Source organism: Equus caballus, chromosome 15 (genome assembly GCF_041296265.1).
Source record: "Equus caballus isolate H_3958 breed thoroughbred chromosome 15, TB-T2T, whole genome shotgun sequence".
NCBI classification, from domain to species: domain Eukaryota; kingdom Metazoa; phylum Chordata; class Mammalia; order Perissodactyla; family Equidae; genus Equus; species Equus caballus.
Window position 1 is genome coordinate 30,768,797 of NC_091698.1, and position 23,894 is coordinate 30,792,690.

The 23,894-nt window shown below is 36.9% G+C and overlaps 1 protein-coding gene across 5 annotated transcripts in view; it reads left to right on the top strand.

Annotated features, from left to right (window-relative positions):
• ZC3H6 (zinc finger CCCH-type containing 6) overlaps nt 1-20,102 on the top strand; it is a 68,369-nt gene extending 48,267 nt beyond the window's left edge. For all 5 annotated transcript variants that reach the window (XM_023618735.2, XM_070236162.1, XM_070236164.1 and 2 more), the window contains 7 exons: nt 4,328-4,444; nt 5,055-5,166; nt 6,446-6,555; nt 6,965-7,218; nt 8,506-9,014; nt 9,594-9,827; nt 12,207-20,102. In XM_023618735.2, the coding sequence (XP_023474503.2) occupies nt 4,328-4,444; nt 5,055-5,166; nt 6,446-6,555; nt 6,965-7,218; nt 8,506-9,014; nt 9,594-9,827; nt 12,207-13,675 (2,805 nt within the window). In that variant the 3' untranslated portion in view covers nt 13,676-20,102. The remainder of the gene's footprint in view (nt 1-4,327; nt 4,445-5,054; nt 5,167-6,445; nt 6,556-6,964; nt 7,219-8,505; nt 9,015-9,593; nt 9,828-12,206) is intronic.
• Nucleotides 20,103-23,894: the final 3,792 nt, after the last annotated feature.

Consider the following 23,894-nt stretch of genomic DNA (forward strand, 5'->3'; position numbering starts at 1 on the left):
AGTAAATGAAATATTTCCAGCTCAGATCAAATGAATATAAATAAATTCCCCCCAAAATTGCTGCTTTAATTAGTCATGATACTAGTATAGAGATGCAAATTCACATGGCCTCAAAATAAAATTGGTATGTCTGAAAGCAAGAATGTATGCTCTGTTAGTTCTGTTGTGCTTTTCCTTCCTAGGAGTCATCCTCCCTAGATGCAAATGGCAATAAAATGCTAATAGCTCAGTATGTAGCAGGGCCAAGAAGGAAGATAGTGGTAAATTAACTTACTTATTAGAGTTGAAAGCATTGAAAGAGAATAAAAGGAGATTTTAGCGGTTGGAAGAATGAACTTATGTGCCTTGTGTATAGTAGATATTGAATAAATAATATGTGGAAATTGAGTTAAACTCTGAATACGTACATTTCAACTTTGTAACAGGTCTCTGGATTAGCAATTTATTGTGATGTGAAAACACTTGGTTTTCTGATCCCTAGGTTTAAAGATAATGGGAAAAGATTTCTTGATATGTGCTCGTTAGTATACTATTTAGGGAGATGTTAATAGGTGTGACCTAAAAAAAGAAATTCAGGCCCAAATAAATTTGTGAAACCCAGCACATGCCACCCTACTCTTGGGGATTCTCAGTTGACATTAATGTATTAAAGTCTCTGAGCAGGTTAGGCATGAAGAAACTCAGTTTACGTTATTCGGCCGATCATTTTCAAAATTTACTTGACCATAAGCACTTTTTCCCCCACACACTTATTAACATACACTGAGCCACTCACACTTCCAGGGAATAGCAGCTCTGGAAACAAGCTTAGAATTTCTCTAATTGTACCCTGCCTGTCCATCTTCCTAAATACCAGTAGATCTCTAGAATATGCTGCTTTCCCTAGACCAAATTAATATGAATGCTTTCTAAGTAAGCCTTCTCCTATATCCAATACTTACACCCTATACCTGAAAAAAAAATTAGCTTCCAAGAAAGTGTGATTTTGAGCAAGTTACCACCTGTCTCTGAGCTTCAGTTTGCTCAATCTGTAAAATGAGAGTATAGTGTTAAATTAACTCTAAAGGCACCTTCCAGCACTTAAATTTTAGATGTTTACAGGTCTGGGCTGCAACCAAAAGGTTCTTTATCATGTAATAGAAAATCTGAATAAATTCTTTCTTTTGTATTCATCAGATTTAGAATATTTTTGTTTTATCAAAATTTAAATATGTTATTGACTATGTCAGTTTATTGGCTGACACAGGAGGTTTTTTCTTATGATTCCAGAAACAACCATGAGAGTGCTAGAGCCCAAGAAAGCAGCTCATGTTCAGGAGTGGTCAGGGGGCGGTCCATTCAGAGTAAAGCAAACATGCTAGAGTAGCCAGCGTAGATCCGTTTCCATCCTCGCCCTTTCAGGAGGTGACACCCCTCACAGGCCAGATAAATTCAAGGATACCTGCATGTTCACAGTGATTTTCTTGAAAACTCAAGAATAGTGACAGAATAAGCAAATTTTTGATGGCTTTTAAAGACTTATTCCTTCTGTTGGGGATAAAACTTAGAGTGTTTTAGTCTTTATAGTAACTATTAAATTTTCTGTAGATACATATTCTTTTCTTGGTAGATCTTTTCATTTCTTCTTATATATTAAAACAAATATTTTATGCTCCTGTTCCTTATACTAATATGTCTTCTGGATTAAGTAAATTTTAAAATGACCAAGTAGGTAGTTGGTTTTCCCTCTCACCCCTCCGTGTTGTTTGAATTGTTTTTTCTTAGAGATAGTATAATCTGGCGCAGAGTTCGATCTTGACTGCTAACTTTGCCATGCGGCCTTTGGTGTAAGTTAGGAACTTCTCTGATCTTCAGTTTTCATACTTGTCCAGTGAAGGTGATGAACTAAATTACTTCTGCAGTTCTTCCGTCAATTAAATACGCGGTCTTAAGGGGAGAGGACACTGTGGTTCTTGTATAAGTTCAACCTTAAAGGATGAGATCTTCTAAGCACTTTATTTTGTCCTACAATTTTTTGTTAAAGTTGCTTTAGGTTTTCTACAATACCTTAATTCTATGTAATCAGGTTTCCCATAGTTACAGATACTGAGATACTTTCTACTCATTTAAATTGACCTAAATTAAATTTTAAAAAACTGCACAATCCTCTCTTAAAACAATGAGGCGTATCATTGGAAAGTAACATAGACAGACAGAAAGGTGAACTATTAATGAAACATAGGTAACAACTTTGTGCATTTTCAGGGGGTTTTTTTGGTGATTACCTAATAGTTTTACATTTTAATTTCAGAGTTATATTCCTTAAGTTGGCCCATTGATTTTGCATAATGTACTCTCTTTGGCTGCCTATTTTATTACAGCCACAATTCTTTGTATAGAAGGAATATGGGAGCTGGTTGTTTATTTCTACTTGTTCTAAATGAACCCACAAATAGAAAATGTTTATGAATCAAATTTATGTAGATTTCAGATATTTTAAATGATCCTATCAGAGTATAATATAAGCAATGTCATGGTTTCCTGGGGTAATTTGGGTATACCTATATTTTTAGAAAGAACCTTTTGGAGTGTCTGTTTTCTTGGTATTCTTATACTTTTTTTCAGAATTCTTATGGTAACATATGTATTTCAGTTGTGAGTGCTGAGGATCAGATTTAAAGCTAGCCATCTATTCCCTCAAGTGTTTGCTGTGAGGTAGTTTCCTATTTTCTGTACATTGTGCTTTGTTCTCCATCTCCTAGCAAATTGAGGGGAAGGGACAACTGAAATCAAATCAGAAGAGCGAGTAGTTATTGAGTTCCTATGATGCGCAAGGTGTGATGCATGCTAGATGCTTGAAAAATAATGCTGCTTTATAGAGCTCACGGATGTAAGTCCCTAGCATAGCTAAGCATCATACTCTCTTGTCACTCTGTCTTCTTATATTCATGGCAAAAGTTGAACAGGGGCCTGAGGAGAACTAAGGAAAACAAGGAGGGCTGTGCAATGTTTCTACCATACACTTCTTTTTCTTAATTATTTTTTTGGGGGCGGGGGGGGGTTGAGAAAGATTGGCCCTGAGCCAACATCTGTTGCCAGTCTTCCTCTTTTTGCTTGAGGAGGATTGTCCCTGAGCTAACATCTGTGCCAGTCTTCCTCTATGTTGTATGTGGGACGCCGCCATAGCCTGGTTGGTGAGCAGTGTGCGGGTCCATGTCTGGGACCTGAGCGTGTAAACCTGGGCTGCCAAAGCAGAGCACATAAACTTAACCGCGATGCCACTGGGCTGGCCCCTTCTTAATTTTTTAAAATTTAAAAGTTAAGGATAATACATCCTCTCTGGTTGTTTTTTATTTTTTCCTAAAGAAAGTAAGAAATAACCACATATGCAAAAAAATCTCATCTTTTAGAGATCTTTCTGGAGACATACACTGTGAAATGTGGGGGTGTATTCTTTTACTCTTTTTTTCTTTGTCTTTATTATAAAATTGGGATCAATTTTTCACTTAGTATTGTGAATATTTTCTTATGTCCCCAAATTGTTTTTCCGTCCCATCATTTTTTTTCCTTCTTCTCCCCAAAACCCCTCAGTACATAGTTGAATATTCTGGTTGTAGATCCTTCTGGCTCTGCTAAGTGGGACACCGCCTCAGCATGGCTGCATGAGCAGTGCTAGGTCCATGCCCAGGATCTGAACCAGTGAAACCCTGGGCCACTGAAGTGGAGCGCATGAATGTAACCACTTGGCCATGGGGCCGGCGACCCTCCCATCATTTTTTAGTGACTGCATAATATTCTACCACCTAAATGTATCATAATGTATTTGACCTAGTCTCCTAGTTTTGGATGTGTAGAGTCTTTCTAGGTTTTTTATTTTTATTTTTTACTATGTAAGTAATTTTGCAGTAGTTATTTTTGTGAATAAATCTTTGTGTGCCTCCCTGATAATTCCTTTGGAATAATCCTGAAAAGTACAAATTCCGTGTCAAACAATGTGGGTAAGTCTTTTGTAACATACATATCAATAATACATGAGTGCATATTTTACTGTACCTTTGCCAAAACTGAGAATTAGTGTTAATTTTCAAGCTTTTCATAATTTTGTTTTTAAAAATGTAGTTATACATCCTCATTAAAATAGAAACAGAGTTCTTTGCAACCATTAGTAGCAATAAGCAGTTTACTGGAAGCATATCTCTCTCCGAATAACTGAATAGCATGAGAATGTCCAATCTTGACCACTTTTAGTAGTCAGTTTCTACTGCTTTCCAGATCCGTTTGACTATACATTTTAATACCTATTTAATATTTCATATGTTGCATTGAAATGAAATTTTTTTTCTTGCAGTATAGTAAACCAGGGAAAAAATGGAAAGTTATGACTCAGGAATTTATTAATCAGCACACAGTGGAACACAAAGGAAAACAAATCTGTAAATACTTTCTGGAAGGGAGATGTATTAAGGTAAATTTATAAGGGTATCATAAATCATTTTAATTTCCAAAATAATCTTTTAAATTTAAAATCTTTTTGGGGGTGGTTAGTTTTTCACTTCTTGTATAGTTATAATAAAACTGGTTCTTCAAAATGTATCTTGCATGGAAATACTGTACATCAGAGCTCATTAATTATATTCTGGGACAGTAATTTGTAGAAATGAGTTTTTTTTGACAAACACGTAACTCTGTGTGGCAAATACTGTTCAAAGTGGATTACTAATATTAAATGTTTTAATCTTCAGCGAGCCTATGAAGTAGTTACTGTTATTATCCCCATTTTGTACATGGCCAAACCAAGAGGTTAAATAAGTCCCCACAGTAGCTCAGCCAGAAAAGGTGAGTACTAGTGGGACCCAGGCAGCATCCTCTGAGTGTTGCTCAGGCTGCCTCTCTGCACGTAGCCACATCCACTCTCTGGGGCAAGAATTCTGAGGGATTGTTTGAATTATTATTAGCTCATTATTTAAAGACTGGAGATAGGACCTTAGTTCCACCATGAAACACCATGGAGAAAATTCAGTTGTTTCTTTTTTCTCTGTTTTCTTACTTTCTTTTCTTTTCTTTTTTGTAAACAGGGAGATCAGTGTAAATTTGATCATGATGCAGAGTTGGAGAAGAGAAAAGAGATCTGCAAATTTTATTTACAAGGATATTGTACCAAAGGAGAGAACTGCATTTATATGCATAATATCCTTTTTAAAAAAATATGGTAATCAAAATACTGAGGTTTTAAAAAATCATAAGTACAACCTAGAAAGCCTAGTTGGATTTTAAATTTAAAATAGCACATTACATAAATCAAGTGTAGTCAGCCTTTGTACTTCAAAAGGGCAAACTGAGTTTTATTCTTTAGGGAAATGAAATAACCTCCCTTTGCAAAAAGAATCTATGAAATAAAAGTACTTTATATTTAAAATATTCAGCTTATAAGTATTACAAGAGACTGTGCTTCCTGAAGGAGTAGTTGGCAAAGTATTTATTCTATGACTTAGTTATTTTCCTTAGGTTCATAAGTAATAAATTATCATCATTGAAAATTATAAAATCAAAATTTCATCAAATCTTGCCACCTAATGATAAGCACTGTATAGTCTTCCTTATTTCTCCCTTTGGAAATATGTACATTTAAATTGTACTTCTGCCCCCACCAAAATTTGCATTTCAACTATATATAGTCCTTTTTTAAAAAAAATAACATATTGTGCATCTTTCCACGTTAATCTCCCTTCCCTCCCTCACATATCTAGCTGCTTACTCACTACCATTTATTACTAATGGAGTCTTTCCTCACTGATTTGAAACTCCGTCTTTATCATAGATGAAATGTTTATATGAATGTTTTTTCCCAGGCTGTTTGGCTCCGTGGATCTGTTTGCCCTTGCGTCTCTGTTGCTTTGTTGTGATGATTTCTCCCTCACCAGCACACTGTGATGTTTGGTAGAGTCTCACATTTATTTTTCCAGATAAATATTAAAATAGTCTCATCTAGTTCAAAAAATGTTTAAAAAAGTGAAAAATCTCTGTTATCACAGATCTAAATGTAAAAAATGAAACCATACAAATACTGGAGGAATACGTGAAAGGATTCCTTTATAATCCAGAGGAACAGATAACTTCCTCAAATGTGACTGAGGCGGCATCCCACATGCCACAACTGGAAGGACCCACAACTAAAAATATGCAACTGTGTACTCGGGGGCTTTGGGGAGAAAAAGGAAGAATAAAATCTTTAAAAAAATTATTTCCTAGTGTTAGTAGAGTAAGAGATTGAAAAAGTTTTTGAATGTTTTGCTGCATAATTAAAATATTTGATCTTAAAATAAAAATTAAATTATCTGGCATGATTGTAGAAAATTCAGTACAGTATATAGTAATACAGTCTTACTGATTCAGACACTTAGGTTTTTTGGTTTAAAAATATTAAAGTTTGATTTTACTTGGTCTATTCCTTAATGTTTTTATTTACATGAATTTCCATGCAAGTTCTATCATAGTGGAGCAAAATGTTACCAAGGAGACAACTGTAAATTTTCACATGATGATCTGACTAAAGAAACAAAGAAACTTTTGGACAAAGTGAGTAGTATTTTTGCACCTTGATTATTTGTTAGGTCTCTCCATAGATTCATTTGGCTAGAATCATGTTTAATACATCATATTTTTAAAAAACTCTGTGGAGAAATCAAGGATTTGTTATTTTATGTTTTATTCTATTAATGTAGTGTGTTAGAAAAGCAGAAATAGTGGACCAGGAATTAAGAATCTTTTATTCTTATCCTTGTTCTGCCATTAAGAAAGCTAATTTACTTTGAGAAATATGCTTTTTCTCTTTCTCTTTATCAAAAATGAGTTAGCTATCACTAATCTATTTCAACTTTAATATTTTATTTTCCTGTTAACAAAACTAGTTTACTGAAGTCTTCACGGTTTTAAGCATGAGGAAGAAAGCTTGTTTTGAAATAGTAATCTTTGCCAATTATTTTAGGTGTTGAATACTGAAGACGAACCAACAAATGAAGATGAGAGAGAATTAGAAGAACTTAGAAAGCGTGGTATAACTCCTCTTCCCAAACCTCCTCCAGGAGTTGGGCTTCTGCCAACCCCACCAGAGCATTTTCCGTTTTCTGATCCTGAAGATGATTTTCAGACTGATCTCTCTGATGATTTCAAGAAAATTCCATCTCTTTTTGAAATAGTTGTAAAACCTACTGTGGATTTAGCACATAAGATAGGGAAGAAGTAAGTTAAAATTTTAAGAAATGGTGACATTTTCCCCTAAGAATTCTTGTTAAGAAACTAACTTATATTGCATGTCAGACTTAGGTAGAGATAGCAGATATCTGGCATACCCCCCCATTGCTGCTTCCCCCTCTCTCTCGTCCCCACCTTTTGCTGCCCACCCTTCGTGCTTTCCTCTACAGAGTCCTTAATGGAATCCATAACGCAGCTTCGGAAACCTCTCCACTTAGTAATCCTGAAGGACATTGCCCAGTGGATGCAATTGGTGTCCCTCTCACCTTGTTATGAGGCTGCATTGTCACTGATAATGTCTTCAGATAGTGGGTAATATGTCTTCAGCATATTTGGATCTTTTAGAGAGGTATTTCCTAGAGCTATTAGAGGAAAAACTCTGGGTAAGGTGGATCCAGTTTGGCATTTTCTAACAACACCATTCCAGTCCTTCTGCCCATGCCCCAGTGTCTGTGCACCTGGGCCCTAAGTCTCATTGTCAATTATTCTTTTAACCCTGAATGCTCAGGGGAGCAATGAGATCTCAGCGAATGAGGAACAAGATATCTATAGCAAATATCACAATTAATGTGAACCATTAAAAGTATTTCTATTAAGGTCAAGAAGACAAATGTGTTCGTGGTTTTGCTAATATCGTATATCAGATCCTAATCAATGCAAAAAGAGGAAGATATAATGGATATAAAAATTAGAAATGGAGAGGTAGATTCATTATTTGGGCAGTTTCCCTCAGTAAATCCAAAGGAATCAACTGACAAAACTATTAGAAATAAAAGTTAAATTGGTAAGAGGTCCAGAAAGAAGAGCAACATTCAAAACCTAAGTGTTTTTATATGCCAGCAATAACCAACTAGAAATTGTAATAAAAGTTGTGTGTTTACATAGTATAATTCTAATTTTATTATTTAAAAAAAGGTCTATGTATACTAGAAAAAGGACCAATGCCTAGAATAGAACCAATCAATTTTATCTCTGGGTTGTAGGATTAGAGATGATTTTTATTTTTCTTTGTTCTTTTCTGTATTTTTCAGAATATCAATAATGAGTAGGTTTTATAATGGCTGATAGTAAGCAGCAATTAAGAAAACTGTGGGCTAAAACGAAGGCAAGATGTATATGTTGGTGTTTCTGCTTGTAGATAATATGAAATAAATTGCTTCTTAAAAACATAGTATTCTGATATAGAAAAACATACTTAACCAATATCTATTTAGAAATGTAACATTCTTGTTTGCCTCTTTTGCGCTAAGAAGTCTTTTTTCTTTCTGTCTATAGGCCACCAGCATTTTATAACAGTGCCTCACCACCAGGACCACAATTTCAGGAAAGCAGCCCACATCCTCAACATATCTATAGTTCTGGGTCAAGTCCGGGTCCTGGACCTAATATGTCTCAGGGACACAATAGTCCTGTGATGCACGCAGGCTCCCCTGGACATCATCCATGTGCAGGACTTCCTGGTCTGCCAATGCCACAGAGCCCACCTTTGCCACCTGGTCCACCTGGAATTGTAGGCCCTCACAGTCAAGCTGGAGTACTTGTTCAACCAGATACACCTTTGACACCACCAAGTATGAGTGGTACTTACCATTGCCCGGGCTTTCCAGAACACATAATGAAAGTACCTAGAGAGAATCACTGTTCTCCAGGTTCATCACACCTGCAAAATCCTGGTGAAATGCAGCTCACTGATTATGAGTCCCTACAAAACCCAACTGAATTTTATGATAATTACTATTCACAGCATGCTGTACATAATTTTCAGCCTCCCAATAACTCTGGTGGTAAGTTTGCCTTTTGATATAACTCATTTCTAATTTAGAGTCCTTTTTTTTTTGCTGAGGAGGATTAGCCCTGAGCTGATATGTCTTGGCAATCTTCCTCTCTTTTTGCTTGAGGAAGATTAGCCCTGAGCTAACATCTGTGCCAGTCTTCCTCCATTTTATATGTGGGTCATTGCCAAGCATGGCTTATAAATGGTGTAGGTCTGTGCCTGGGATCCAAACCTGCAAACTCAGGCCACCAAAGCGGAGCACACCGAACTTAACCTCTGAGCCATGGGGCTGGCCTCTAGAGTCCTATTTTTAGAGTCCTATTTCCATTGAAAGCATGATAAGATTGTATGTTTTAAATAAAGCTAAGTAAAATGTGATGTAATTGAAACTTTAAAATATGTTTTAAATATAACCAAACATTTATGACAATAGAACTTTAGATAACTTTAAAAAATATTTACAATCATATAATTTGATAATCAAATGTGGTTATTATTAGCATTTCAGTTTTTTGTAACTCACAGTGGTACTGTCTAGTAGAGTTTTGTGCTAAATCCATGTCTGTCTCTTTTCATGTTATGTATGTAGATGGGATGTGGCCTAGTGAATTTGCCCAGCATCAGCCTCCCGTTGTTCAAGACTCACCTAACCGTGGGAGTGGGTCAGACAGCAGCAGCAACCTAACAGGCCACGGTCCCCTGCCTGCACCAGGTCTTCTCCCTGCAGTGCAGAGAGCTCTTTTTGTCAGACTTACTCAGAAATACCAAGAAGGTGAAGAACCAAGCGGCACCCAACCTCAAAGGGTGCCAAGCAAGGAAGAAGGTATGTCAGGTATAATAATGGTATTTTACCTATTTAGATCACTCAGTTCCTAGAATGATCTTGACTAGGTTAAAATTTGAGAAATGGGTTTCTCTGAACTATCTATTCTATTTCCAACTTAACTCATAGCTCCTTTCTTGGGATTGATTGTGGTTTCCACTGCCATTAAAGTGTTAGTAATTAATTGTGAAAGGTTTGACTTGAAGCAGTGGATAGACCTGAAGCTAGAGTGCAAGGCCTGGGCAAATAGATTTGCTGTTAAGCCTCTTTTTTTTTTTTTTGGAAGGAAAGAAATAGAACAGGAACAGGACACCTTCCAGTTCAGGAATTTTGACTTCTAGCCCAAGTTCAAAATGATTTAGTTGTTAGAGAAAGTTTTATGGGCCTAGGCTGTATACTTCAGGTTCTGCTATATTATTAAGAAATATTATTTTTAATATAAAAGATTACATGGTGACACTGTGTACCTTAGTATTTTTGATATTGATAAGTGTATGGCGATTAGTTAATTCAGTTAAGGAGAGAAAAGTTTGAAGCATCCAGTTCTTATGAATTACAAAATTGATATATTTGGCCACTCAAACATAAAATTTATGAAGAACTGTGTAAAACTAGATAACACTAGGTGGCTACTAGCTATTATATGAACATTATTTCTTACATTTTGAAAGAAGGTAATCATTAACTCTTCATTTATTTAACATCACAGGGAAATGAAGAATTCGTAATAAGTTAATTTCCTGTGCAATTAGGTTTACCCTTTAAATGCTAAAACTTAATTTTAACACTCAACCATCTCAATGGTAATCTTTCTATAGTCTTACAGAGCTTTATATTTTCATAAACAAGAAAGTTAAAACTTTTCCAGATGATATAAAATTTTATACTATATTATGCAGTTAGTGATTCTTTATGAGGGTTATTTTCTCTGTATACAGAAAAAATCTTGAACAGCTAGGTTTTTTTATGTATGAGTTCATTTGTATAAATTTTAATCTGTCCTTTAATAAAAAGCTAACTATCGTTTCCTATCGAATATCTGCTTTCCGTTGGCCTGTCTCTGCTGTCCTACTTTCTTTCTGTTCTGTATTCATTGTCATTCCAAAAAGGATTTGAGACTGCTCATAAAATATATTGACATGAAAGTGAAAAGAAAATAAGAAGTAAATTCTATAAGGGGTGAAATTTCTATACGGAAATATTTAAAAGAACTGCAACAGGTAAAAGTGAATCACAGGTCCAGCTGTAGGCTTCCGGGAGGTCAAAGAGAAGAAGAAAAGAGATCTAGTGTCTAGAAGTAGTTTTTTCACACTGAGATCTGAGTAAAACTTTTTGCCATTGTGATATGGTATATACTAATTTAAACCACATCCTCACCCTAAATACCAATGCTTGTTTTGTGAGCTCTGCTCTGTTCAAATTAAGCGTGTAACACTAAAGTTCCATGTAGTAGAAACACATTAGTGAGCAGTGAAATGAGGGAAAATTAAGAATATTTATGATATTCTATCGATCCAAGGTATTCTAGGAGAGAGAGATATATATATATCTTGCCAATTCAGAGCCAACCTATGTATGTTTTAATGGAGAGGAAGGAGACTTGCCCTCCTGAAGTATCAGTTTATAATCTCTTCTATTCTACTAGAGAGAAGACCTCTGGTAGTTAAGCTTCTTAACACTGTGTCTAACACCCTAGGGGTGTCTTTAGGAGTAAGGCCCAAAGTGTTCTCACGAAGTTAAAGTATATACATTATAGGACATTAGGTTTGTTTGTTTATTTTTTAATTTAATGTTTGAATAGCTAATATATTCACATAGGGCAAACATCTAAAAATAGAATAAAGCGTAAATAGTAAAAGTCTCCACCTCATCCCTCATTTGCGCAGTTCCCATTGCTTCCTTAACCATCATTATTAGCATTTTGTTTTCTTTCCAGATGTTATTTTTATGTCTCTCCATTGTTATCTTGATAAATCCAGAGCTATGAAGCTAAAGGATTGCTTGAATTAAAGATATCCAAAACATTTTAGTATTCCTTTCCAGGAGTAGTTTCCCTTCTTTCCCAACCCTGTCATACCACATATACTTCTGAGTTCCCTTTGGCCAGTTGGAATGAAAGGTCTGTCTTTTCTCTGACTGGAAGGACATTACACATGTTCTAATATTGCACCTCTTTCTTTACAGAGTATAGTGACTGAATTGATCATTGTCATACCTCATCTTATCTTGTTCCAGTGTTGAAACTCTGGCATTTCTGTCATGCATTTTCTTGAAGTTAGACTACACTTATTTCAGAAATAGTATGTGGTTTTTTAAAATCTTAATTAAGGCCAAATATGAATGCTTCATTCTTTACAATAAGTTTTTGTCTGCATTTAGATGATACTGTTAACTGGTATTCCAGTAGTGAAGAGGAAGAAGGAAGCAGTGTCAAGTCAATACTGAAAACATTACAGAAACAAACAGAAACTTTAAGGACTCAGCAACAACCTTCCTCAGAACTCAGCCCTCCTACTGATCCAAGACTTGCTAAAGAGAAAAGTAAAGGAAATCAAGTTGTTGACCCTAGACTTAGGACTATCTCAAGGCAAGACATTAGAAAATCTTCTGAGTCTACCCCACTGGATCTTAGACTTGCATGGGATCCCAGGAAATTAAGAGGGAATGGAAGTGGTCACGTAGGCTCTTCTGTTGGTGGAGCAAAATTTGATTTACATCATGCCAGTGCTGGCACTAATGCCAAACACAAGAGAGGAGATGACGATGATGAAGATACAGAAAGAGAACTGAGGGAAAAAGCTTTCTTAATACCTTTGGATTCTTCCCCTGGTATGATGCTCCAGGATCCAAGGTCACAATTGAGACAGTTCAGTCACATTAAAATGGATATTACCCTAACTAAACCCAACTTTGCAAAACACATTGTATGGGCTCCAGAAGACTTACTTCCAGTCCCTTTACCTAAACCTGACCCAGTGTCTTCAATCAATTTACCTCTACCCCCTCTGATAGCTGACCAGAGGCTCAATAGGTTATGGAATACAAAAAGCGACCTTCATCAAAACACAGTGCCCACTGATTCAAAATTAGCAGCCAAAGCCAAAATTAACACAACAAACAGAGAAGCCTACCTAGAACAATTTGGAGACTTACATAGTTCGGGAAGTAAATTAGGAGATCCTAGGCTGCAAAAAAATTTTGATCCTAGACTTCACAGACTGCATAATGCAGAGTCTCATCAAGCAGTTATGAAGGATTCACATACATCAAAGAGTGCCCCTCATTTAGCCAGAGCAAACCCTGGTTCATCACAGCCCTCAAGGGCAGTAACTAGCAATTCTGGTCCTGGGGTTTTGCCTCCATATGCTCCTAAGCTCTCATCTTCAGCTGGCCTTCTACTGGGAACTCCGAGTTCAGTTCTTAGTGGTATCAGTTTGTATGACCCTAGGGAGCATATTTCATCATCAACATCAGAACTAGCCTCAGAAAACACAGAGAACCAGAAAAAAAGTGGTAGTTTAAAAAGTAGTGATAAAAACGAGGCTTCTGGAGAAGGAATCCTGCCACAGAAAACCACTCCAAACGTGGACGTCACTGCTGATGGGCCAGCTGACCCACAGGCAGATATTCTCCCGAGTTCTGGTATGGTTCAGGTCCCAGCAGTGCACAGTCTTCCAATTCAGGCACTCACAGGCTTAATTAGACCCCAGTACAGTGATCCAAGGCAGTCAAGGCAGCAGGGACAGGTGAGCCCCACCCCTGATGATGATCCCAGTAGAGAAACAGATGACAAATCTCTAAAAGAGGTCTTTAAAACTTTTGATCCAACTGCTTCACCATTTTGTTAGCTATTGTGTAATTAAGCTATTCTTTTCACTCTTGTGACTATTGCAGTCCTCTGCTGTTTTGTAACTGGTTTACCTCTATAGTTTATTTATTTTTAAATTATGAACACTTTTCAGCTGCTAGTATCAGAACCACGTGAAATTATATCCTCTGAAGCCTGTGGTATTTTATATAATATTTTTATAACTTTAAGAGACTGTAGTCATTGACATAGAAACGATATATCATGTTAGCTTCAGTAGAAGGACTTTTGTTGTAAATAAACCATCATGAGCTCAACACTCTGCCTGGATACATGCCAGTTGTCTTTCATAATCAATGTTTAGATAAATGATTACCACTTTTATATGGTTGTTAGTTTCAAGCAATATGATGTACATTACTTTTGGGAAACAGTATTTTGACTAGGATCCTCTCTATTTGTCAACACAGAACTGATTAATATGTAATACTAACTGCTAACTAAAATGTAAAATGAAGTAAATCATTTTTTTTAATCACAGCAGAGCAATTCATGTTTAAGGGCATCACTTTTATTAGTATTGGCAATATTATTTGTGTAAATGAAGCATTTGAATGTCCTATCTTTGAAAAGTATTTTATTGTATACTGTATCATAGAAGTTGGAGATATATAAATAGACTGTTTTACTAAACTGAAAAATTCCCAAGTTCTCTAACATAACTTTTTAAATTTAATTTTTCATATTAAATAGTTATGAGTTACTGCTCTGTTACATTGTGGTGTTTGTGTGTTTCAGTGTTTTTTGTCTTTAGCAGCATAATTTATATTACTTTTTCAAATGATGTAGCTGCAGTAATTGTATTCATCATGACTTTGGCAATTTTTAACACAATTTTACAAGATCCAGTGAGAGTCTGTAGTGATTATTGAATTGATAGTTTTTTAAATGTCCAGGTTCTATATTTTTTCGTAAATAGCAAGAAAACACAGATTGCAGGTAGAGTCAAGTGTATATGACTATGAATAAGACTCTCAGCTCTCACCTGACTAGCATTCTGTAACAGAGGAAACTGCCTGGTGTTTTAAGTATTTAATGTCCTCATAGTTTGGAAATTCCCTACATTGGTTAGCAGTTGTATTTTTATGAAAAATAATTTGTACTCATTCTTGTGTATTTATTGCAGTATATAAATAATCGCAGCCCTACTTGTTTTTTACCTACATTATTTATAACTGAAACTAAGTATTACACTGTATTCATATCTTGAACTGGTGGTATATGACAGTGTTTGCTGGTAACAACTCCAGTAACTAACTCGGAAAGAAACATTTCATTATATAAGATAATGAAAGTAGAGGAAATCGGTCCTTGGATGAAAACAGCTATCCTTTAGAAGTGATTTTAAAAATATACAGCAGGATATTTCTGTGTGAACCTAACACTCAGATAGCATGTGGTTTAATATTAATACATATCCTTTCTATGCGCTTCTTCACTGTTTACTTTCTTTTTGCCTCTGATTCCATGCTAAAATGGAGTTAACAGTTAAGTGAACAAGAACTCTGCCTACCTGAGAAGTTCATTGTGTTCTAAGTGGAAAGACAGTTGTTGAAGGGAATGGGAATTCCTACTGTTTATACTTTGGTTACATTGTTGCCTAAAATGACTCTGGGTAACATTTTTGGGTTAAAAATGCAGTTTAAAGCCACCATAGAAAGTATTTTCAGACTTACTGTCCAACGAACTTTATTGTTAAATGAAAAGTCAATAAAATGGATAAAACTGACAGAAAAAAATATATATGTGTGTGTATACATATATACACACACTTATATTCCAGTATAATATTCCTTTATCAGGATAAATCAGTAATACTGCTAAATTTTAGTAATTAAATAGAAATTTTTAGCAAATATTTAATTTACTCGTATTTTATAATTATTGTGTTAAGTAATGCTGTTTACTTTTAAATATCATACAGAAAAAGATAATTTGGCTTGTTAAAGACCAAAATGGAATCTAAATTCTTAACAGAAGATCTTTTTTACTACTAAAAGAGATGTTAAAAGATTAATTTAAAAGTAAGGTTTAAAAACTGTTAATGTAAATTATAATGTTCATTTACTCAGTATTCTTGAGCTCCTGTTACATCAGCTAGTGTCCTAAAGGCTATTTTACAAAAAAGGTTGAACTTGCTTTCAAATTTAACAATATATCTTATATAAAAATATTTATGTTTAAAATGATGATGTTTGTGATACTTTTTTATTGAGATAACTTTTGCTTAAAGGATGCTTTATTAGAGCCTGTCAACCTAGATTATTTTAATATTCTTCTTTTTTCCTGTTTTCTCACCAAAATTTAATAAGTAGCCATTTTCCCCAGTGAATAAGCTCCTCTTTAAGGTGAATTGTGTCTTTAGGATCCATGTAATCTGATTTACACTAGTACACTGAAAAGTATGTTATGTCCCTCTTCTTAGAAGCTGCACATTTAGAGATAACAGAAATAACTTGTGTCTTAAAAAGGTCTGGAACAGACTCATTGGTTGACATGTAACTTACCTATTCATACTGGTTTGTGACAGAAGTTTTATATCTGTTTGCTTTGATATTGAATAGAGTGGGATATATCAGGGTGTTGAATTGGGGTGCCCAGATGATCATAATTTATACTGAGCGACTGCTTTCTCATATCTTCTTTAGTTTTTGCTCCAAACTCCTGTCTCTGGAGCTTTCCCAGTTAGACCTCATTTCTGAACTTTGAAAATGAACCAAATGTTGGAGTAATTTCCAACTCTGTCTGAGCATTACATCTGCTATGTGGACCCTCTGTGTTAGCCAGCTGTATGCTTTGATTGCAGCCTAATCATCAAATGATGTTTGCTTGGGTTTCTGTTTGTCTTTGAACCTGCCACAGGACTTTAAACAGTAGTTCTTCCTTGCTAGTCCTGCTTATTTTAAGAGTGGGCAGAATAGTTGATTAGTAAAGAAGTCCTGTACAAGCCTTCATATAAGCCACTCTGCTGAATTAATGAGAACGGAGAGAGGGAGGAAGGGAGAACTTACGAGGGCTGGAGGTGAAGGACAGTGTATTCATATTCTTCTTCTCAGTTGATTTATAAGTGTTTTATCTCAATGTCCAGTCCCTTATCTGTGAAATGGGTATAAGTTTGCTCACAGATTTGATGTAAAGGGTAAATAATTATTAAATTGTTCGTAAATGTTAAATTGCTTTATAACTTTCACAGACATAATCATTACAGTTCCACTAGGGTGCATTAAGTCGTACAATTTCCAAAGTAATATGGTTTGTGTGGTTCACCAATTTTATGAAGTTTCAAATGGTATGCATTGAAGACACGATAAATTGCCTGAGAAGAGTTTTTCAGAGAATATTAACCCATCAAGTTAGCAATTTCCTTAAACGTTTTGCGTGTCACAAAGGACACAGGACTTTCCTATTTTAGAGCTGCCTTGACTTGTAGTGACCATTCAAGATCTGACCTGTCTGTCCATTTTATACAGGTTGGATATTGCTGGAGGGCTAAAAATGGTATGACAGTCATGTTGCATGATGTGTTTGCTTACATCTTAGCATGTGTGGTCTGGGCGGAGTGGCCAACTCGTTCAATATAGGAGCCATTGGCTCTTAGAAACAACAGGGAAATTTACTCCCACCTCTTAGTATATATTTCTGCAAGCATGTGATGTTGAGGTCTTTCTGAGTGACCGCTTGCTTGGTAAAGACATCATTTTCCTTTGGTTAATGGCAACTTGAAGTTTGGAAGTTCCTAGGGACCTAGATGTGAGGTCTTGTCCAAATCTTTCTATTTACACGACATAGAGTCTTAGGGTGGAAATGTGCTCCCTGATTCACCCTTCTGGGCTGAGGGCTGCACCTTGGATATGGTCTGCGGGCAAGCGGTGCACTGATAGGGCCCCAGCAACCTTCAGTAACGGGACTTTCTAAAATGAAGACTTGTATGTTTTCAGAAGTGGTTTGGCAGCACTTGATAATATTATTAATGTTCAAAATTAAGTCTAGTAGGATGTATGTTATTACTTAATTAGTTTAAATAAGGCTTAGTTGAGGAAATCTAAGCTTTGACAAATGTAACCAAACAGGGCCTGAGGATTTACAGCTGTTTCTCTCACTTGTGTGTAATGATTTGACATTTGGGTAACACCTTTTCCCCAAGTGGCTTAATGGGACTTGCAGAAGCACTTTGGGTAGCTACCAATTGCTGTGTCGCTGGGGTTTTGTTTTTGAGCATGTCATTTATCAGCAGTACCTGCCAGTTGTAACGAAGCCCAAATTAACCTGCCTTTCTTGGAAAGGGTACAGACCTAAGAAAGGATTTTAGGTTAACATCAACATAATATTTAGAAGTTTTAATTTTTAAATAATAAATAATAAGCACATTTTAAACTGGATTTTATGCTTTCGGAGGCAGGACCCATGTGTTTCTCCTTACTTTTCTGTTTCCCCATAGCACCAAGCCTATAGGCACACAGTGGGTGCTTTGTTAACTGCTTGTTGATTACTTCCTCACACCCATCCGAGTTTAAATCTTACAGGTGCTGTCAGCTACCAGAGTAGATGTGGCAGAGCCATTCCATGATCATATTACAAAGAGTAGAACTCATAATTATACCTCTCTCAGTAGACACAGGGCACCTCCATTCTCTTTTGTTGTCTCCCCTTCCCCCACCTCACAACCAAACAATGTGAAGGTAGGATTATGGCAGCTTTACTTAGGAGCGAAGTGTTTCTACAATAAGTCATAACTCTAAGAGTCCTCCAGACTTAAAAGATAACTTTACTACTACATGGTGAAAGTTTGAATAGATCATAATTTATTCCTGTAGATCTATGAAGGATTCTTTCTGTAACCAGAAGGAACTTTATAACCAGCCTTATATTTTTATTTTAAAATATATTTCTCTAATTTCCCCCTTCCTGTTCTCCTCAAAATATCAACCAAAATTATGAAAATGTGCCTAACCTAGTGACTTTCCAATAGCATTTAAAATTACTTTTATCCTAACACCATGAACAGTTATTTACCCCTTCGAGTCATGAATTGGACACTAAATTTGGGTCTTGTGTCAGGTCCATAAACACCCTTCATCACCCTTTGGAATAAAACCAGCATGTGCTACAGTTGGCAAAATCATCGTGGGCATAAAGAAAATCCGTTTCTTCAAACGAGATTGCGAGTTCTTGGAATAGTATTTTATAGCATTGTTTATCCTTGAATCTCTTGTTTTTTAAGTGTAGAATTTATAAGAAAAAAGTTATTATACAGCTAACTATAGCATTTTAGAAGAAAATCAGCTCTGTGAATCATCAGGCTCCATACTTCTTGGCTCGTTACTCTACTGATTTTGATCCCTCCATGAGGGGATTAAGGTTGGGAGGAGCGGTGAAATTTACGTTAGTTGATATTATTTTATCAGAGGTCTCATATATGGTTTATTGTAAAGGAATTAAATATATAGAGGCCTAATTTTTAACAAATTAGCCACGTTGTTCCAAACCTCCATTATGAGCATTATCTTGGGGTTAGTTGTCAATGATAGACTTTACATTTTATATGCTTTTTAAATAGAGAAGGTGAAAAATAATAAAGTAATCATTATTACAGGTAAGTGGTTTTAGTCACCTCTATTTTACAAATGTGTGCCCTCCAAATGCTTGAGAGGGAAGTCAAATAAGATAGGAAAGTATCTTTTTAGGAGGTTGAATGATGTTTCCTTATAAAAATGACAATCAAGAAATAGTCATTTGTATACTTAATTGCCAAAGTTTTAAAAAATTTTACATTCCTTACCCTAAACCCTACTGCTCTCCCATCCAGGATTCAGAAAGGGCTCAGCATAGATCCAGGGTCCCAGGGCCCAGGTCATTTCGTTTTTAGTCTAGGCCTTCTGTGCCTGCATGTGGCAAGGGCATTGATGGCACCTGTGTCCTAGGACACAGTGTGTGTGTGCGTTTGGAGGCAGGGGCTGTGCCCAGACTTATATTCACCCCTTTCTATCAGATCCACAAGTACCACCTGTGGGCTGAAATCCGGGTTAAGCCTATTCAGTATCAGGTAGTTTGGGTTTTTTTTTAACTTCTTAGTGTTATTCACTTCCCCAAATTCTATCTCAAATGTTGGGAAATGCTACCTTGACTGTTTCACTTTGGAAGGTTTTAGTAGATACCAATTTAATAGGGTAACTAAATTGTTAATCTCCTGTCTGTTCAAGAGATACCAGCAAAGGATGTATTTTGCATAATTCATAAATTATTCTACTTATGGACTAACGAATCACTCGATAAAATCAGGAATATCTCTTATTCCTTCTCATTTACTCATAACTTTTCCAAGTTACATTCTGTTGTTACAAGTTTCTGTAATTTTTTTCTGTGACACCTTTCTATTGTCTAACTTTAAATAAAAGTGTTTCTAATAATATCTGTCTGGCAGTGCATTGCTTTGCTTTAGTCTCCAGCGTTTAAAGACAGAATATAGGAGAATCATGTCCTCATATAAGAGCTTATAAATGAACCCATCCCGAACTTTCCTGAAAGGAGGGGCTAGCAGTAAGCTGTTTGTCCTTCCAGGTAGCCTCAGTGCAGAGATTGCGCTTGCCTTAACCACACAGATTAACAGCAGTCTAGGCCCTATTTCCTGTTACTGCTTTCATTCCAGGAAATATCTCCTACATTAGCTTAAATTAATTTTCTATTAAAGGATCTGAATCTGAGAGGATGCTAGCAAATATACTGCTTAGAGTACAGCAGGAACTCTTTAGGATCAAAATAGGCTCTCATCGCAAGAAAGGCTCTCAGAGAGCAACTGGCCCTTCTTGCCTCCAACATCAGGAGTAACAAAATGGTCGTGCCTCCCTCAAAGGTCAGGAAACCTCATTAAAAGATGTTTTCTGGCTTCTGTTCTAGTTTGTTCAGTGGCCAAGGACACACTGTCTCGAATAAGGGAGGCTAGTAGCTTACTGGATTTAATTATTGGGCCACTCGTTGTAGAAACTGCTTCCTTGAGAGCTAGCACAGTCTGGTCCTGATGCACTGTCTCCTGAGCAATGTAACATTGGACAGGGCAGGACTGCACTGAGCATTGCTTTCCTCATCAACAAAATGGGGAATCATTACTTAGTTAAGAAAGATTGTTTGAGCACTTAGCATGTGCTATTAGGTGTTGAGTTACAGAGATGGATAAGATGGACTGCTTTTTGAATACGACTTACGGCAAAGAGAGTGAAGTCACATTGCTTTATGGTGAATATTAAATGATCAAGCACACAAGGATACATTTTAGAGACTTTAAGGGGCAAAAGAAAAGTATAGTGGACTTAGTGTTACATAATTTTTTAAAATCAAACCATGCCCTTCTCTAACATCCTCCTATTGGTGGCAGTTCCGCCACCAATATGGCACGTCTGTCTGCCCAGCATTTTAGAGCCCCGTATGTGCTACTTGGGTGATGGGCAGTGTGCTTGGGGACTTACATGCATCATCTCACCAACCCAATCGTTAGTATTCAGGGCATACTTACGCCCCGGGACAATCCAGTGAGGCAGACCCTCATCCGCATTTCAAAGATGGGCAAACAGCGTAGAGAAGGTAAATAGCTTGCCTAAGATTACACAGCTGGCAGAGCCAGGATTAAATCCACTTGCCTGGGCCAAAGCTAGTGTTCTTGCCTACAATAAATACTACTTTCCAGTATTCAGAGAAGGACATTGACTCTTTTAGATCCTCAACTATGGTTGCAACTTTCAAGAATTCATCCCATGTGCAAGTGCTTTTGGCAGGTGTTTATCATTACTTAGTTTGAAATTAGCTTCATTTTGCTAACCCAACAACTTCTTCAAGTAATGGTGTTCTTAGGTTTCACAAAATGAAAACTGGGAATGACCATTTTCAGTGGTCTCTCTAGGCTCTTTGAGGCTTGAGAAACACATTCTACATTTTGTTGAAGTGAGCGGTAAATAGATTCTTTGCCAGCTCACTACCTGAGAATGGACTATGCCATCCTCACTCTTTCCATGTCTTCCCTTAAGGGCTAATTAGGATCATTCTTGGGTGACTTCCCAGATTCACTTTAGCTTTCCAGAGATTTTTTGTGGTCTGACTCCCTCATATACAGCCAAACTTCCTGTCCACTCATGACATGGTATTTACAGGCAGAAAAAAAACTTTATCCAGAGAAGAATTAAAATCATAGAGTTTTTTATTCTTGAATGGAACTTCAGACCAGATCCCTCTCTTTGTCTGATAAAGGTTAGAAAGGATAAAGAACCCAAGTTTATGTAAGTGGTTACAATTTTACTTTAAGCCAAAATAGAGGATGAGCCAGAATGAAATAAATACAGTCCAACAGTAGATATTCATTAAATATTCACCATGGGATGTACATGCAGGTTACTTTTATTCACTATGATAAATTCTTGGAAGCACCATCAATAACATGCTCAATAAATATTTATTGACTGAATAAATTAATTTCAACTTAGAAAAGCTTTGGAAAGGCTCACACACTTGCAATTACCTTCTACCGTACTTTGAGTACATAGAGTACCTAATGAGTAAGGAAGAATGCTGCTTGGTCTTTTTCTGAGATGTCCAAGACAGTAAATCCATCAACTGCTGGAGTTGAAACTGGAACAGTGAAATGTGGGCACCACAGTCATTGACCACATCCAAGAAAGTGAAAACACCAAAGTGTTTCTATAAAGCAAAGCAAAGTTCCAGTAAAGGACGTATTAGCAAAGACAAGCACATGTTTCCATTGATCTTCTAGATGTGCAGCACCGCCGGTCTCTGAAGGACCCCTAGGAGCCTCTGATTATCATTAGAAGCACCTTTCCCAAAGTGAGCCGAGCCTCTCTACAGCCCTGACACCCACCTCCTCCTCTAAGAGCATCAGAAGCAGTCATGAAAAGCTGTGTTATTTTAAAAATTATTAGTGGACTTTCTCTTTCGTCTTTCTGAGTTTGCAACCTATTGCCTCATTGGCTTGTGACATCCATCCAACTGGGATGGTGGAGTGAAGGAGAGGAAGAAAATATAGTGGTTTGTTACAAGGAATACGAAGAGAATGAAAGTAATATTCAGCTTTGCCATTCAAAAGTGGGATTTTGCAGCAATATCATAACCTGGTTTTAAATGATTGTCTAAATTCCTTTGTCCTCCCTTCCATATATTAATGACCAGAGTTTTACTTAAAGGAGGGCCAAACAAAAGAGGAATGGGATGGAGGATGCAGTGGAGGAAGGCAGACTTTTTCTTTCTGTCCCTGGAGAATTCTGAGAAAAAAGAGAAAAGGAGAAGAGTGGGTCGATAGATGTCTGTCCAAAATTGTTTTCTTGGGGGTAGTGTATGAGAGCTGTAGTTCCCTGCCTGACATTCTGGGAGGAGACCGGAGTGCAGAGGTCCCATCACTGATGTGGGGAGCCAGGCTTACATGAGAGTGCTTGCTCAGAATCTTCTGATTCTCCTGGGGCACTCTCTTCTTGTGTGGTGTGGGTGCCCTCTGTGATAAGAAGAGGTGACCACACAGCAGAAGCCAGGCAAGGGATCCTCCAACTGTCTTCAACCACTAAGAGCTGAGGAGAAGCAAGATGGTAGGAAAAGCATTGACGGTAATTGGTTAATGCTCCCTGGGAGCACTTCTCAAGCCAAGAAAGGGTCACAGTTTACTCAAGTGTAGACACAGCATGAGAGGCCAGAAAGTGATGTGGTTAGTGATTGGAACAATGGATATCAACCAGTGGCCACTCCAGGACCGGCACAGAGCTACAGGGCTCCCTACGCCTACCCCAATGCCTGAAGGTATAACCCCCCGGCCCTACTCACACACACCTAGATGCCAGCTTAGGGAGAGATTGAATCCTACTAAGGTTTTAAACCAGTGTGGACATGTAATTTTCCCCTTCTAATTATTGGATGTGAGCTCAGAAGGAAGGCCAGACAGGTTACAGACAAAAAAAATAAATAAATTTTTTTTCCACATCTGAGTTGTATGAGCTAAAATTTGCAGCCAATCGACACTTGCTGAAGAGCAGCCTACTTTCCATGCAGTATTTGGAGTTTGTGGTGCCTCAGAGCTCACTATGGCAGACTGGGCAACAGAAAGTCAGTGTTTACTCTGAGGCCTCAGCTACTATTTCCATTGAACACTGGCTCAGAGAGTCACCAGATGTCCCAAAGGATGTGCAGTTCTTACACAGAGCCCAAGGTTTGCT